Source organism: Rhyacophila brunnea, unplaced genomic scaffold, assembly GCF_057557595.1.
Source record: "Rhyacophila brunnea isolate RB1 unplaced genomic scaffold, BYU_Rbru_1.0 scaffold_4, whole genome shotgun sequence".
Lineage (NCBI taxonomy): Eukaryota > Metazoa > Arthropoda > Insecta > Trichoptera > Rhyacophilidae > Rhyacophila > Rhyacophila brunnea.
The window spans coordinates 48,524,859-48,538,344 of NW_028233068.1; the positions used below are offsets into that span (position 1 = coordinate 48,524,859).

General features: G+C 37.7%; 1 protein-coding gene across 3 annotated transcripts in view; it reads left to right on the forward strand.

Annotated features, from left to right (window-relative positions):
* siz (Brefeldin-resistant Arf-GEF family protein schizo) overlaps positions 1 to 13,486 on the forward strand; it is a 180,846-nt gene that overhangs the window by 141,991 nt on the left and 25,369 nt on the right. For all 3 annotated transcript variants that reach the window (XM_085953771.1, XM_085953772.1, XM_085953773.1), the window contains exons 4-6: positions 10,728 to 11,086; positions 12,677 to 12,836; positions 12,963 to 13,261. In XM_085953771.1, coding sequence (XP_085809897.1) covers positions 10,728 to 11,086; positions 12,677 to 12,836; positions 12,963 to 13,261 — 818 coding nt within the window. The remainder of the gene's footprint in view (positions 1 to 10,727; positions 11,087 to 12,676; positions 12,837 to 12,962; positions 13,262 to 13,486) is intronic.

Below are 13,486 nucleotides of genomic sequence, written 5' to 3' on the forward strand. Positions count from 1 at the left end.
GTTTTTTCAGCGCTTTTTGACGCAAAAACTTCATAACAAACATTGTGTTCGAATTATACTATAGGTACTTAATCTATGTTTCTACAGATATGTCCATGTTTAATTTTAGAAAAGTCGATAATGGGTTCATCCCGATAAGTATATTACCTATTTAATTTATTAATGTAGGTAGGTAGTGTACCAAGGCTTCTCGACCATTTCAAAGTCGTTGCCCTGATAATAAATTATTGTAGACCTCACATCTTTCTCGGTTGTGGTCGGGTCGGGTATCCTTATCAGCAGTTTGCTTAAAATAATATCCGTTCACATTCATAAGAAAGTATTTTAGATGAATAAATCTATTTGCCAAAGGGCCGGCTCTTGGAGTCGTCCCTAACAACGCAATGTTGAACCGGTCCTTTACTTTTATTTTTAAGATATGTGTAACACATGTGTTTTACCGTCAATTTTATCGAACTTAATATTATTTATAGATAGTATAGAAATCACTATTTATGCTCCGGTCTGAGCGTTCGGATCTCAAGAGTAATGATATATAGAGAGCGCCTATTTTTCGGCAAAATGAAACCGTGTTTCTTGCGTATAACGCACATTAGAACCTCGATTTTATTATTATCAACTTAACTATGAAACGTTATACCATCGTATTCTTTCTCAGTACGGCTACCAAATTTCAACCCAATATAGTTAACAATATGTTCTACTAAAATAACTAAAAGCAATTACCACTAACCTAACACAAAAACAATGAATTTCAGCAACACGTGTTTTTAAATGAATGTAATGAATGTCTAATCCATTTTTACCGGCGACATTTTGAAAAATTATCTAATTCGGCTGTAGAAATTCTATCTTATTCTAACGCATAGTGCGGAGATATAAGCGTGCCGAATGCTTACTCACTCGCACTTATGGTTTGTTTTTGTTCAGGCCTTGGTTCGGATCCTCCACAATGCAGTAGGCATAAGCAGAAGGTGTCATAATCATACAGTTTTACACAGATTTTCCATATTTTTAGTTCATGTCCATTCGATATGGGCACCACGCGCTGCCCTAACAATCCCTGTCGTTGGTCAGTCTTCTTGCATATTTGCTTCCAACATCCTGTAGCTCTACCTATACGTATTCTGTCTATGGTTTTATTAGTACCTATATAATAACTAGCCACTATTGAAGAGATAAAAACATCACAAATACACATGCCCTGGATCCTGAAAATGTGCGAACGTTTACCCAGTCAGCTGAATTCAAATCTCTAACTAGGGCCGTTAAAAAAGTATTGATAGTTTTTGATCGATACTTTATTTCGTTATAATACAGACACCATTTTTCTTTCGATATGCTATCCCCATTTTTGTACTCCCGTTTTATGCGTGAGGCTACCCTTGGATTGGTGGCGGCGTCTTCTTGATTTCACATTGTCTTTATCTTAATGTTCAAATTTACATGGTTTTCCACATAATTACTTACTGTATTTAATTCTTCATAATAATCTGGATGTCTTATGTATGTGTGTATGTATATTATATTCCATATTCTGTATGTTCATACGTAACAACATAACACTCCCGAAAAATCGCTTGGTCGATGATTCAATTATTTATACGAAGTTTTATATTACTGCATATTATTTCAACCCTTTCACTGCCAGCCAATTTTTACTAGATGGACACTTGTAGGCCGGCTATTTTTAGAATAAAATAAATCCCTTAACATATGAAATGGGAACGAATGATAAATATTTGTGAAAACTTACCAAATCATGTTTCTCGGGTTCTAAAATAATAAATATTGTTTAGAAAATATACACACACAGTTTATTCAGAAGTTATGACGTTTACAAGGACGCACGAGTTAAGTCGTCCATGGCCTGACGTGACATAGGTACATGCTTTGACGAGTTAACTCGGCTCTGGCAGTTTTCAGGAAATCCAGTAAAATTTGGAGGTGAACTGAATTTTATACGAGGGTTGTTTTTTTATTTATTTGTAAACAACTCGCTTTCTCTTATTCGTTTGACAACCAGTTGTCTTTTTTTGTAAAAAAATCACCAACTTACTACTTAAGGGCGGACGTGCTCAGCGTGGGTCAGAATGGAGCTTTTTTTTCTATTTTCAAAGCATGATCCTGGACATACCTTAAACGTTGTAGATAATCTATTTATATAATTATGAAGCCTTATTATCCGTTATATTTATTTTAAGAATTCAGAGTAAAATGATGTCAACGCGCGTGTTTGAACATGTACCGTTTAAAAAAAAAATTGGTTTATGCCCAATTCTTGTCAAATTTGGGATCACAGAGATTATCAATATATTTTTTTATCGTAAATATTTCACTATAATAATGTCGATATAAATTATACTGATGGTTTTATAAATGCGTTTAAAAATTAATACATGTAAAAAATCTTAGCACCACTGCACATTTATGCACCGAAATATGACTATATTCTAAAACATTAGAGCGAGAGGTTTAAAAGAATACTATTTTATGTAATAAAAATACTTTATGCAGTCATCAACTGTTTAAAATAAATATAAAGGATAATAAGGCTTCAAAATTATATAAATAGATTATCTACAACGTTTAAGGTATGTCCAGGATCATGCTTTGAAAATAGAACAAAGGCTCCATTTTGACCTACGCTGAGCATGTCCCCCCTTAAGAGTAATCTCTGGATTCCGACATTATTCAATCAACATTGAATGAGTTTCCGAGATAGCAATGGCCTAGGTCAGGGGTCGGAAAACCACGGCTCGCGAGCCACATGCGGCTCTTTGGGTATTGGCGTGCGGCTCTTTGCCAAATTCCCAATTCCCAATTTTTACAAAAACTTTTGCAAAATTCACAATTTTTATTTTTTCTCATGGATTTGTACACTTATCATATTATTTATAATGACATTATCGCGAGACTAATTTTTCCTCCGTGATGGTTGATGCAAAAAGGTTTGATTGTTGTTGTTTTGGAGACGAGCACTTTTGAAATACAATTTTATTGGTGGATTTAACAAGCAAAGAGTTATGGAGCTCCAAATTTGTAGATCTTGCCACTAAAATTGAGGATTTGGAGAGAGAACAATGCAATTTAATTTCACAACACAAGTGGAGCGTTCTAAAATATCGACATAAGGTAGATACTACGATTTTTAATACATGGAATAGCTTTCCGAACTCATATTCGAGTCTACATAATATGTATAATGTATATGAACAATCATTTTCAAACATGAACAATATAAATAGCATTTAGAGAAGCCAAATAACTGATGAGAATTTGGAGTCGCGCCTGAAATTAAAAACTACAAGTTACATACCAAACATACAGAAACTCTCCAAAGAAATGCAAGGAAGGTAGGTCATTGTTCACATTAGTTTTAAGGAATGCGTGAAAATTGTATGTAATTCATATTCTGTAAAAATTATATTTATAATTTCAACAATAAAAACATATATTTACGTTAGTTTTATTCGGGAAATCTTCTTCGCTTAATAAATAAACACTTGTAAAATGTAATTAATTCATTTAAATAAATCATATAATGTTTGAGGCTTTCACGGTTGTTTTTTATCGTAGTATATTCTTGGGTTTTCACCGTGTCTCCTTCTTCCTTCTTTACTCGACGTTTCGGGCTCGTTGCAGAGGCCATTATCAAGAGATATGTTTTATGATGAAATGTAGTGTAGGTATGTGAATGTAAACGTTGCTCTTAGAATGTCAAAAGGAATCCGATTATCTAAGAGCAAACGTTGTTCAGAGTAATCTGTCAATCATTACGACCGGGGATACCGACTCGAATATTAGATTTTGCTGATAGTGCCGGAAGCCATGATGTTTTTAACCGTAATCCATCATCCCTATTAATAGGTAAATAATAACTAATATTTGGCTACGTTGTTCCAAAAGTTTGCAGACCCCTGGCCTAGGTGGTGCTTTCATCCGCGGTAGATAAAAAAAGTGTAAGTACATACTGAAGTTCATACATCATAGGCGTTAGTAAATTGCGATATTTCCATTACTAACTGCCGGTTCACATCGAACCACAATAAAATAATTAACTATCCCAATTAATCAGTTTGAACACGCGAGCGCCGTAGTAACATATTATTATCATGTATTCATTATTCATTGCTTCTGTTCCATATGATAACAATATTATTCCGCTAAGTATTTCCATAAATTATAAAATAAAATAGCTAGTCTTTTAGGTATCTAAAATTTAAAAAAAAAAATGTATGTCGTCGGTAATACAACCCAATATGGATATTGGCTGCTTTTAAAAAATGTCTCCACGCTCTTCTATCTACTGTAAACTCCGTCCACTGCCGTAACCCTTATAATATGGATGCTCTGCCTGTGTCTCTTTCTACACAGTTCAGCCACCATTGTCTAGGTCTCCTGACTCTATTTTTCCTTTCCGGTCTAGTGAAGAGAAGCCAATTTAGTGGTTGTTCCTTGCGACATGGCCTGCCTAAAAGAGTGAGTCCCTTTCTATAATGTTTGAGACTTTCGCGGTTGTTTTTTTTTATCGTAATAGGTTATTGGGTTTCCACCGCGTGCACTTCTTCCTTCTTACCTTCTAACCACTTACGCGGTGGAAACCCAAGAACCTATTACGAGTCTCTTTCTCGTCACTTTTCATTTGCGTTGTATAATATATGTATCTATTTTCGAACACCCTTTTCAATATGTATTGTTCTTCCGAATATATTTAGTTTTCTCTCTCATTGTTTTTAAAAAGGCCCAGCATTCCGATACATATATATATACTAGCTGACCCGTAAACGTTGTTCTGCCATATAACTTATTTCTAGTGAATATTTTGGTTGTTAAATAAAAAATAACGAATATATCGTGAGTGTGTGGGGTTGGGATCTATGACAGAAAGAGGAATGGAGCGCTGTAAACGATGACCGCCGATAAAAACAAAAAAACACCAACCATTCATTTTCTCAATTCAAAATGAGTAATGATGTTCATAATGAATGAATTACCTGTGACAGGATCTCGTTGTTTAATGTTTATGCAATATCCGTCTTGTCCCTTCCAGAAAATTAGCGGATATTGGAGAACGTCGTATGAACGGTGTGTGTCAGCGATGAACTCCAGATTATTGTTTCTTCTTCAAATCACGATTTCTCGCGTCGATGTGCGGTCGCCAACCATGATTCCAGCAATGTCATCAACAACAGGCGCATTGAATCGACGCACGTGCTCTCCAGCTGGTGTTTTATCAGTATTGATGACAATAGCGTGATTGTCACTTTGCAATTCGTGCATGTGTGCTTTGAAGAATTTCAATAATTCATTGTGCTCATTCAATAGGGCGTCCAGTTCGCCGACGATGCGCCTGGCATTAGGCGAATTGAGGTTATTGTAGCCGCAACGTGCATCCACACGATTGATGTTCTCACCGCCCATGAAGTAGATTTGTAAAAAAATATGTGGTTCGTTTGGCATTGGCAGCAATGAGCCTACTTTGTGGTATACTTGGCCTTTGATTTTGAACGTAGAATGGAATTGTTGACCATTTGCCGCAGTATTGTGAACTATTTCTGTTGCTCCGAACGAAGTCATTTGGAAGCATGAATTGAATGTGCGAATGGACTTCAGGAACAGGTTTGAATCTGGAAACGTGCCTATGAGCAAGCCGTTCAATGTTTCTGGTGGTATCTCAATTTCTGGTAGTTGCACTTTTCCTGATGCGCAACACATCCCGGCTGACTCATGTTTGAATTTGAGCGCATGACAATGGGGACATTCTTTGTCCATAGCACCAATCAGCACTTTCGGATGAGCGGAATATTCAATATCTGGCTCGTACTCGAATGCGCGACGAAGGAACGAAGCGGATGTAAATGTTCGATGTACTTGTTGGCGTTGTCGGTCATTTGCTCTGCGTGTGTTAACTACGAACCGGCGCTCTTGGCTCCGTTCCAATTGTCGTTGTTGATTTCGTTCAGCTCGTGCCTCTTGTGATTGAGATGCACGCAATTGCGACATGCTCACACGCACGTTTTTGTTATCTTGTTGGATTTGTTCGTCTGTTCTTTCTGCTCTACTATTTCGCATGTTTGTTGCTTTATTCGTTCGACGGCCCAAATGGCCCCCTTGCGTCTTGCTGGCATTGTGCACTGTAATACACGCACACAAAAATAGATAAATTAAAATAAATCGTACAAAATTTTGCACGCACTGCGTTGTGATATGCCGAATGAAATGTCAAAATGACGCGACGCTTCTCTTGAATTCTTCTCGGATGTAGCGCCATCTGTCATTCAACAACATAAATAATTTCGTTCTGTTTGAAATACGAACGACGGTTAAATTTGTTCATACAAAAATAATAAAATCGCGATTAAAAATGGGAGGGTGGGGGGGGGGGGGGGGTAGGAGGGTGAAAATTTGGGATTATAGCTATTTTTTTGTTATACACTTGTTGACCTATTCTCATACATATCAAATATACATTAAAAAAATCATAAAAATCGGTCGAGCCATTTCGGAGGAGTGCGACCACAAACACCGTGACATGAGATTTATATATATATAGAGATATATAATATTGGCATGAATAGGGAACATGGCCCCCATATCCTCTTAGCATCTTTGGTGCCCCCCCCCCCCTACCCATCGCTAAGGGTAAAGGCAGTGTGATACTGTATTACTATAGTAGCGTTTCCCGAATGATGTTCGAGGTAAAATTAAGGGTATTCTTTTAGCGATTTTTGATGGTTTTTTAATACATAGGTACTTATATCCACTTAAATTATGGAGTTGTCAAGTATTGACATATAATAATCAAAAAATGGTATCACATAACAAAATATTTTTAAAACGACCTTTTTTAACTTTTAGACCAAATTTATGATGTGTGTTTATCTCACTTATCTGGTCAACCCGCCACACCGGGCCCCATGAACTCGGGCCCCAGGCTTGAGCCCTGTCAGTCTCACCCATGTGGGGGCCATGATAGGGAGTGTTCTGTAGAATAGTTTTTCTCGATTCGAGTAGAGTTTATCTGTATATCACAGAAGGATTTATTTCCAGAGTAATTCTTTTACTAATTTCTTCGCTGACGTCGTTGTGACGATTGTTGCGTGGTCCCAGATATGTATGAAATTGTTCATTCCACCATTAGTGACGAGTTTGAAGAGCCTCAATTGCAGTAATTTACTTACGATTCCGCTTAATTAGGATTTAATTTAATTGGGGCAACCGCTTATTTGGGCCAAATCTCAAGGAATGGAAGCCAAACTAAGAGCAATCAACATCGCTTAATTAGGAAAACATTCCGCTTAATTGGGACAGTAAATTTGTGATCACAATACATATATCAAGAATTTTCGATAATAGATGAAGAAGACGATGGTGGTGATAATCCACATTTGCCTGTACCAGGATACAAAAGAATATAGCCGGGTAAAGGTGTTATTTTATGCAGGAAGCCCTACAGTAACGTCTGCACTGAATAACAGTACTGATTTGCAAACTTACAGAAACATAGGACAGATTACACTTGTTACATTTTTGATGAATTAAATTGTATTTAGGTACCTACCAACTTATTATTTTATTTTAGAATTTATTATTCTCCGGAGATCGGAAAGCGGAATCGACTGTATTTTGTTCTTGCATGGTTGACTTGTCTCCTTCTCGTTCTCTCGTTTCCTTAGCAGCACTTTCCAGTGCTGTAAAATGTAAAAGACGCTTTTAGGATTAGTTTTGATCTCGCCACAATGTTTACAACATCAGCATATTCGGCAAATTGCACTACTTCGTTGCATATGACCCGTGTTCTGTAGAATATTATAACTGACGAAGTCTAGTGTGCACTATTTATGTCGCATCTTAGCAGCCTACCTCCACCCTTCGCCACTGAAGGATATTATCATAGTTTGTGAAACGGGGTGGAATAATTTCTACAAAAGACCGCTTTTGAAAGCATTGAGATACCTACTCAAATCTTGGGCTTATTTTGGCGCTTGTCATACCGATATTATTATATTAATATATCAGTTTATGTGGCGAAGGTTGTTTCTCTGTTTCAACGTAAATTTAATGGCAAATCTGTTGATAAGAAAAGGGAGGCGGTGCCGGTGCCGGTGCCATTGTTTACTATTTTCCAATTTATTGAAACATGATAAATTAATACGCCCCCTAAAAACGTCTAGTTTTATTATTATGTTGCGTTCATCATAATTAAGCGAAGCCCATCGTTTTGAAGTATCGTGTTTTGTTAATACGTCTTCCTCTGTGAGCGTTGTTGGCGCGAACGAGTGGCTGAATTTTTCTTTGTGCTTTCGATCGCAAGTTGTTCTTCGTGTGCATATTTCATGGCTTGCGAGATAAAGTTCGCAGGATATTATTATTATCCGTGCCGTTTTCGCTCATGTAAATAATAAATAAACGAAATTCGCGCCGAATTAAGTTTCCCCCGAGTTTCGCGCAAAATACGATGAAAAGCGGAAAATTATTTTTCCCGATTCGCGAAATTTTCGGCGTCGGCGGATGACGTCGTCAGTTTTCCGATTTGGCGCGAAATAAAAAAGCGTTTCTTTGATACACTGATCTGATTTATTTAGGGGTGGACTGTACTTCGCAGGATCATTTCTGTAGTACTTCCTCCCTCGCTTATTTTTTTTTTTGGAATTAGTCATTCGTTCGTGAAAATGATGAATAGATACTGGAGCTCTAGCTATAACGTGTAAGTCAGTGCAATTTATTTCACAATTTCTTATTAACATAATAACTGAGAATTTTTTCACAACCTAATTAGAAATGTATTCAAATTTTGTAGACAACAAAAGATACTTCTGTGGTTTTAGGATTTATAAGGCTTATAACCTGGATGTTTATTTATATTATATTGTATACACAAACTGATCTTTATTTAATATGCATGAGTAATGGGGTAAACAAAGCTAAGTGTGAGTCATCCCTGATAATAAATAATTTTATTAATAATTTTCGGTAGTATGTTTAGATATTAATAGTGGATGACGTTTCAAAGCAGCAGACAGGGTAATAACTTTGCTCTTGCTCTTTGCCCAGGCAATTTCCATTATTTTATGCGATATAGGCAATGACATTAAATTGGATATAGGTATATAATATATTCTACCACCAACATGTCATGTCTATGATTTTATAGTCTAGTCATTTTGTATCTAGTGTTGGAGCCTAGGGGCGGCAGGTTATATGGAAGTATGGTGAAGCAGGCTGGTATGGTGAAAAAGTATGGTGAGGCGGGCTGTTCATCAAGTTGCGGGAAAATTTCTACGTTAACATTATATTATATGGGTACGTTTTAATGACCAAAGTAAATCCTCCGTGATGCCCTGATTTTTTTTTATCGCGTCGCTATTTCTCGTAAGTTGTCGGCTATTGTTGGCCTGCTTCATTCACTTGTATGAGAAAGCCGATTCTTTACTTTGCCCCTCTTTTTATTTAATACCTCTATGGTTGGAGCGGTGGTCGGGTGGGTGTACGTGGAATAGTGGGAGACTCTGTAGAGTGCGAAAATTATAAGTTGAAGTGTCATGGCCGCCGTCGTGGCGCTGCAATATATTATGAAAGGATTGTCAGTACCTATTGTAGTTCTCAAAACGGCCAACCTTCACGTTATACTTGCTGCAGTTAGTGTCACACATCGCCGCTAAGACATCCGCAGCCATGATAATAATATATTCTTATTAATCTATTCTAGAATAGTTGAGTACGAATAAAAAAATATATTATTCTATCTTTGCTACAGTTGTTGAAAAAGTACTAAGGGTATCTAGAGGGAATGTCACAACATTGCAGGTTGTTTGGAAGCGTCACCATGTAACGCTCTAGCCTCGGAGAATAGGACGAGCAGAAGGATGCGCGATTTTCATCGCTCCAGCGCCGCATCCCGTGTCTCTAGCGTCCGGCCGCTGGTATTTCGCTCTTGTAGCATTGATGCAGGGTGCGGGTTAGCTCGCTAGCAAGTATTTGTGGTATTAATAGTTGGCTGTCAGGCTGTCAATCATTACTGGAAGCAGCACGAATCGTGCTAATGATGTCGACCAACAAAATGTGTCACGAACAATTTCGTTCGATACCTACTTTTTAATCTAGCCTATTTCCTGCAAGGATGACCCTCTTAAGCCGCATGTAGACCAAGCGAACGAATGTTTGTTCTTCCCCCACTCCGGCGAAATTATCTCGCTTTTTGTTGAGTGAGCATAAGAATTTCGCTGGAGTGGGGGAAGAACAAACATTCGTTCGCTTGGTCTAAATGCGGCTTTATGTGTTCCTTTTACTCCGAGGCAAAGTGATTAGGGTAGAACGCAATATATTGTATTTCTGTCATCATCATCAGTCTGGATCAATCCGCTGCTGGATGAAGACCTCCAAAACAATTCCATTCTTCTCGGTCCAGTGTGTTACGTTACTACGTACAGTTGCGGAATTAAACTGTTTCGTCGGTCAAGCGGTTTCTACCTTTCGGTCGTTTATTATCTGTTTGGGTACCACTGGATGATTAGATTTGGCCAGTGATAATCCGCTGTCTCCTGCACATTTTCATTTGAGGTTTTTAGGTTTAATTATTATATCGCCTAACCTTGTTTCTAACTTTATTCAGTTGTCCATACTGTGCAGTGAGTACTATTCTGGTAAATTTATGGATCTCTCTTTTATTGAGAGTCCATTTCGATTTATGTTTATAGTAAAAATATTTTTTTTCTTATTCCCAGCTTCAACCAAAAAGTGGACGATGAGTCGGGGTCGCATACGTCGCACGCGCTGAACCCGCCCGACGGCTTCTACAACCCCCTGCACGCCCACAACAGCCACCACCACAGCAACCATCGGTACCACGGCGGCGGCGGCGGTGGGCCCCCCTCCCAGGACCACCACCACCTGCAGTCGAGGAGCCTGCACCAGTCCATGGACCAGTCGGTGCACCATCACATGAACCATATGAACCACCATCATCTGTTGCACCACGACGAGAGGGACTATGAGCAACAGAGCTACATCGAGGGAAACCGGTATGTCAGCGACCATGCCTCGGTTCCTGCCTGCGGAGGGGGCCATGCTCATCTTACTACTGGTATTTTAAATTAAAACTCATATTTTATTTACACATAGAGAAAAAAAAATCACAATGTAAAATATAAAATAGAAGTCTATGTTAACACTATCCTTGGTTCGAATAGCACATATTAGTGCATACAAACTATTTGCAGCAGATGCAGAAATGCATCCATATTAAATTTATTATAATATGGAATATTGCATAGGTGTAGCATGAAATCATTTTGACTCAAATCAACTAAAATAAAATACGTGTTCATGTATGTGTTGTACAGTGATCCTTCTGTCACCTAATACTTGAAAATCAGGCAACTCCGTTGGGTAGGCCATGTCTCAAGGATGGAGACACCCAACCAGCCATGACACTCCTTTTCAATAGATCTGCTGCACTGATCCACTACTGGATGAAGGTCTCCCCTAACTCCTTCCATTTATCTCGTTTCTTACTTCTTCACTGCCTTGTACATTCACTGAACTTTATGAGTTCGTCGATCCTACAGGTTTTAGGGAGTCCCTGTGGTCGTTTAGTGCCCCTTAGGTACCACTGTACGACAGGATTTATCCTGCGCTTGTCCACTCGCCGAACAGCATGCCAGCCCATTGTCATTTCATCTGTTTCGCGACCTCTATCACATCGGGCACTCTGTTAGCCTTTTTATCAATTATGGTTTCTTTTGTGATCATTCCGTGTTATGTTACTTACTTGTAATTTTTGGATTTTTATTACATAAGGCGACCTTTGTTGTGACGTAATTGTTGACCTGCTTGATTTGAGTGCTAATGATAAAGGATTGATTTTGATGATATTAGAACATTTTTACTTAGTACACATGTGCATTTTAAAGAATATGGTGCTATATTTGCTGCATTTTTTTCTTTTACTGACAAATACAGGAATACCGGTCTTGCATTCCTTACCACTCGCGAGCTGTTTTGCTCTGAGATCAATTTACAGGAGAGATTTAAGACTGCACTTAGATAACAGAAAACGATTGTCATTAGTTTTATAAGTCGATTTTTTTTATAAAATAATCTATATGTACGTATATAATTTAGATGAATAGAACACTATTGACTAATCAAAGTGAAAGCGTTGATATTTTTGTCAACCATTGTATTTAAAAATCTATTTATAATTAATCAGGTTATAAATTTATTTTGACATAAATGATATTAAAAATTATAACTTTTTTGTCAAATATGTAAATGATTGCGTATTTGGTGTGACCACTTTTTCGATACATTTTGTGGGTGTGGGTGTAAGATCAAATTGGAGCATTCACTATTCTTATTGTTTTCAAATATGATATTTGATATTGTTAGCAAGTATAAAAGAGTCATGGCACCTACATAATAAAGAGACAATAATAAAAAGTAGCTATTGCAGAGACATACATGTATTTGTGCTAAAATCTTTGAATATATTCCCCTGTATGTTGATATTAAAAGGAAAAAAATTATCATTTGCATATCTGAGTCAACGTTTTAAATGCCAACCAATCCAAAAAATTAAATAACAAATCATTCAGATATGGTGCTTTCCACAATTGCTCTTATGTCATACTTGTTCATATGCCGATGATACAATTCTTCCTCTCATTTTCAGGACTCAACCATTCAAATTCATCGTGCTCCTCAACGTCGAATGCGAGTGGCGGTGTGGGGGTTTCGGGTGTAGGCGGTGGTCCGGGGGGAGACTCCAACCCGCTCTATATGGCGCCGCCTGAAGGATTTGGCATGCCCAGTGGACTCGTAATACATAATAGGTAAGAAATAACGCATAATATAAACCGTCGATAAAGACTTAATGTTTACCTTGTTTATTTAATTAGAAAAATTTGTTTGCAATGAATTGTGCAATTTATGCTATCATTTTTTTTGTTGTACAACAGGTATGAAATGTCACAAGATCTGTTGGACAAACAAATCGAGATCCTCGAACGCAAGTACGGTGGTTTGCGAGCCCGTAATGCGGCTTACACGATACAGCGAGCTTTCCGACGGTACACACTTCTTAAGAAGTTCTCTGCCATCACCGCTATGGCCAAGGCGGAGAAGAGGGTGTCTACGGCGGGTGGAGGGAAAGGGGTTATCGTGCAGTCCACAGCTTCTATGATGATGACCTCGTCGGCCACCTCTGTCACCGCTTCCACCAATGGCGTTACTACCATCGGCATCGGAGATGGACAGAGTGAGTCCGTGTAGAAATATTTCATTTTTGTTGTAATAATTTTATATGTATATTGTTATGCAAAAAACTGCATAAAAAAAAGTTACAGACCTGATAAAAAAGGATAGGGGAGAAATCAAAGCATAATCTCATAAAGAATTGGAGAAGTTAAGTAGAACCTCAGATAAAATTAAATATATATATTTAGTAAAATACTATTACAAATTAAAATAAGTATAATATTAT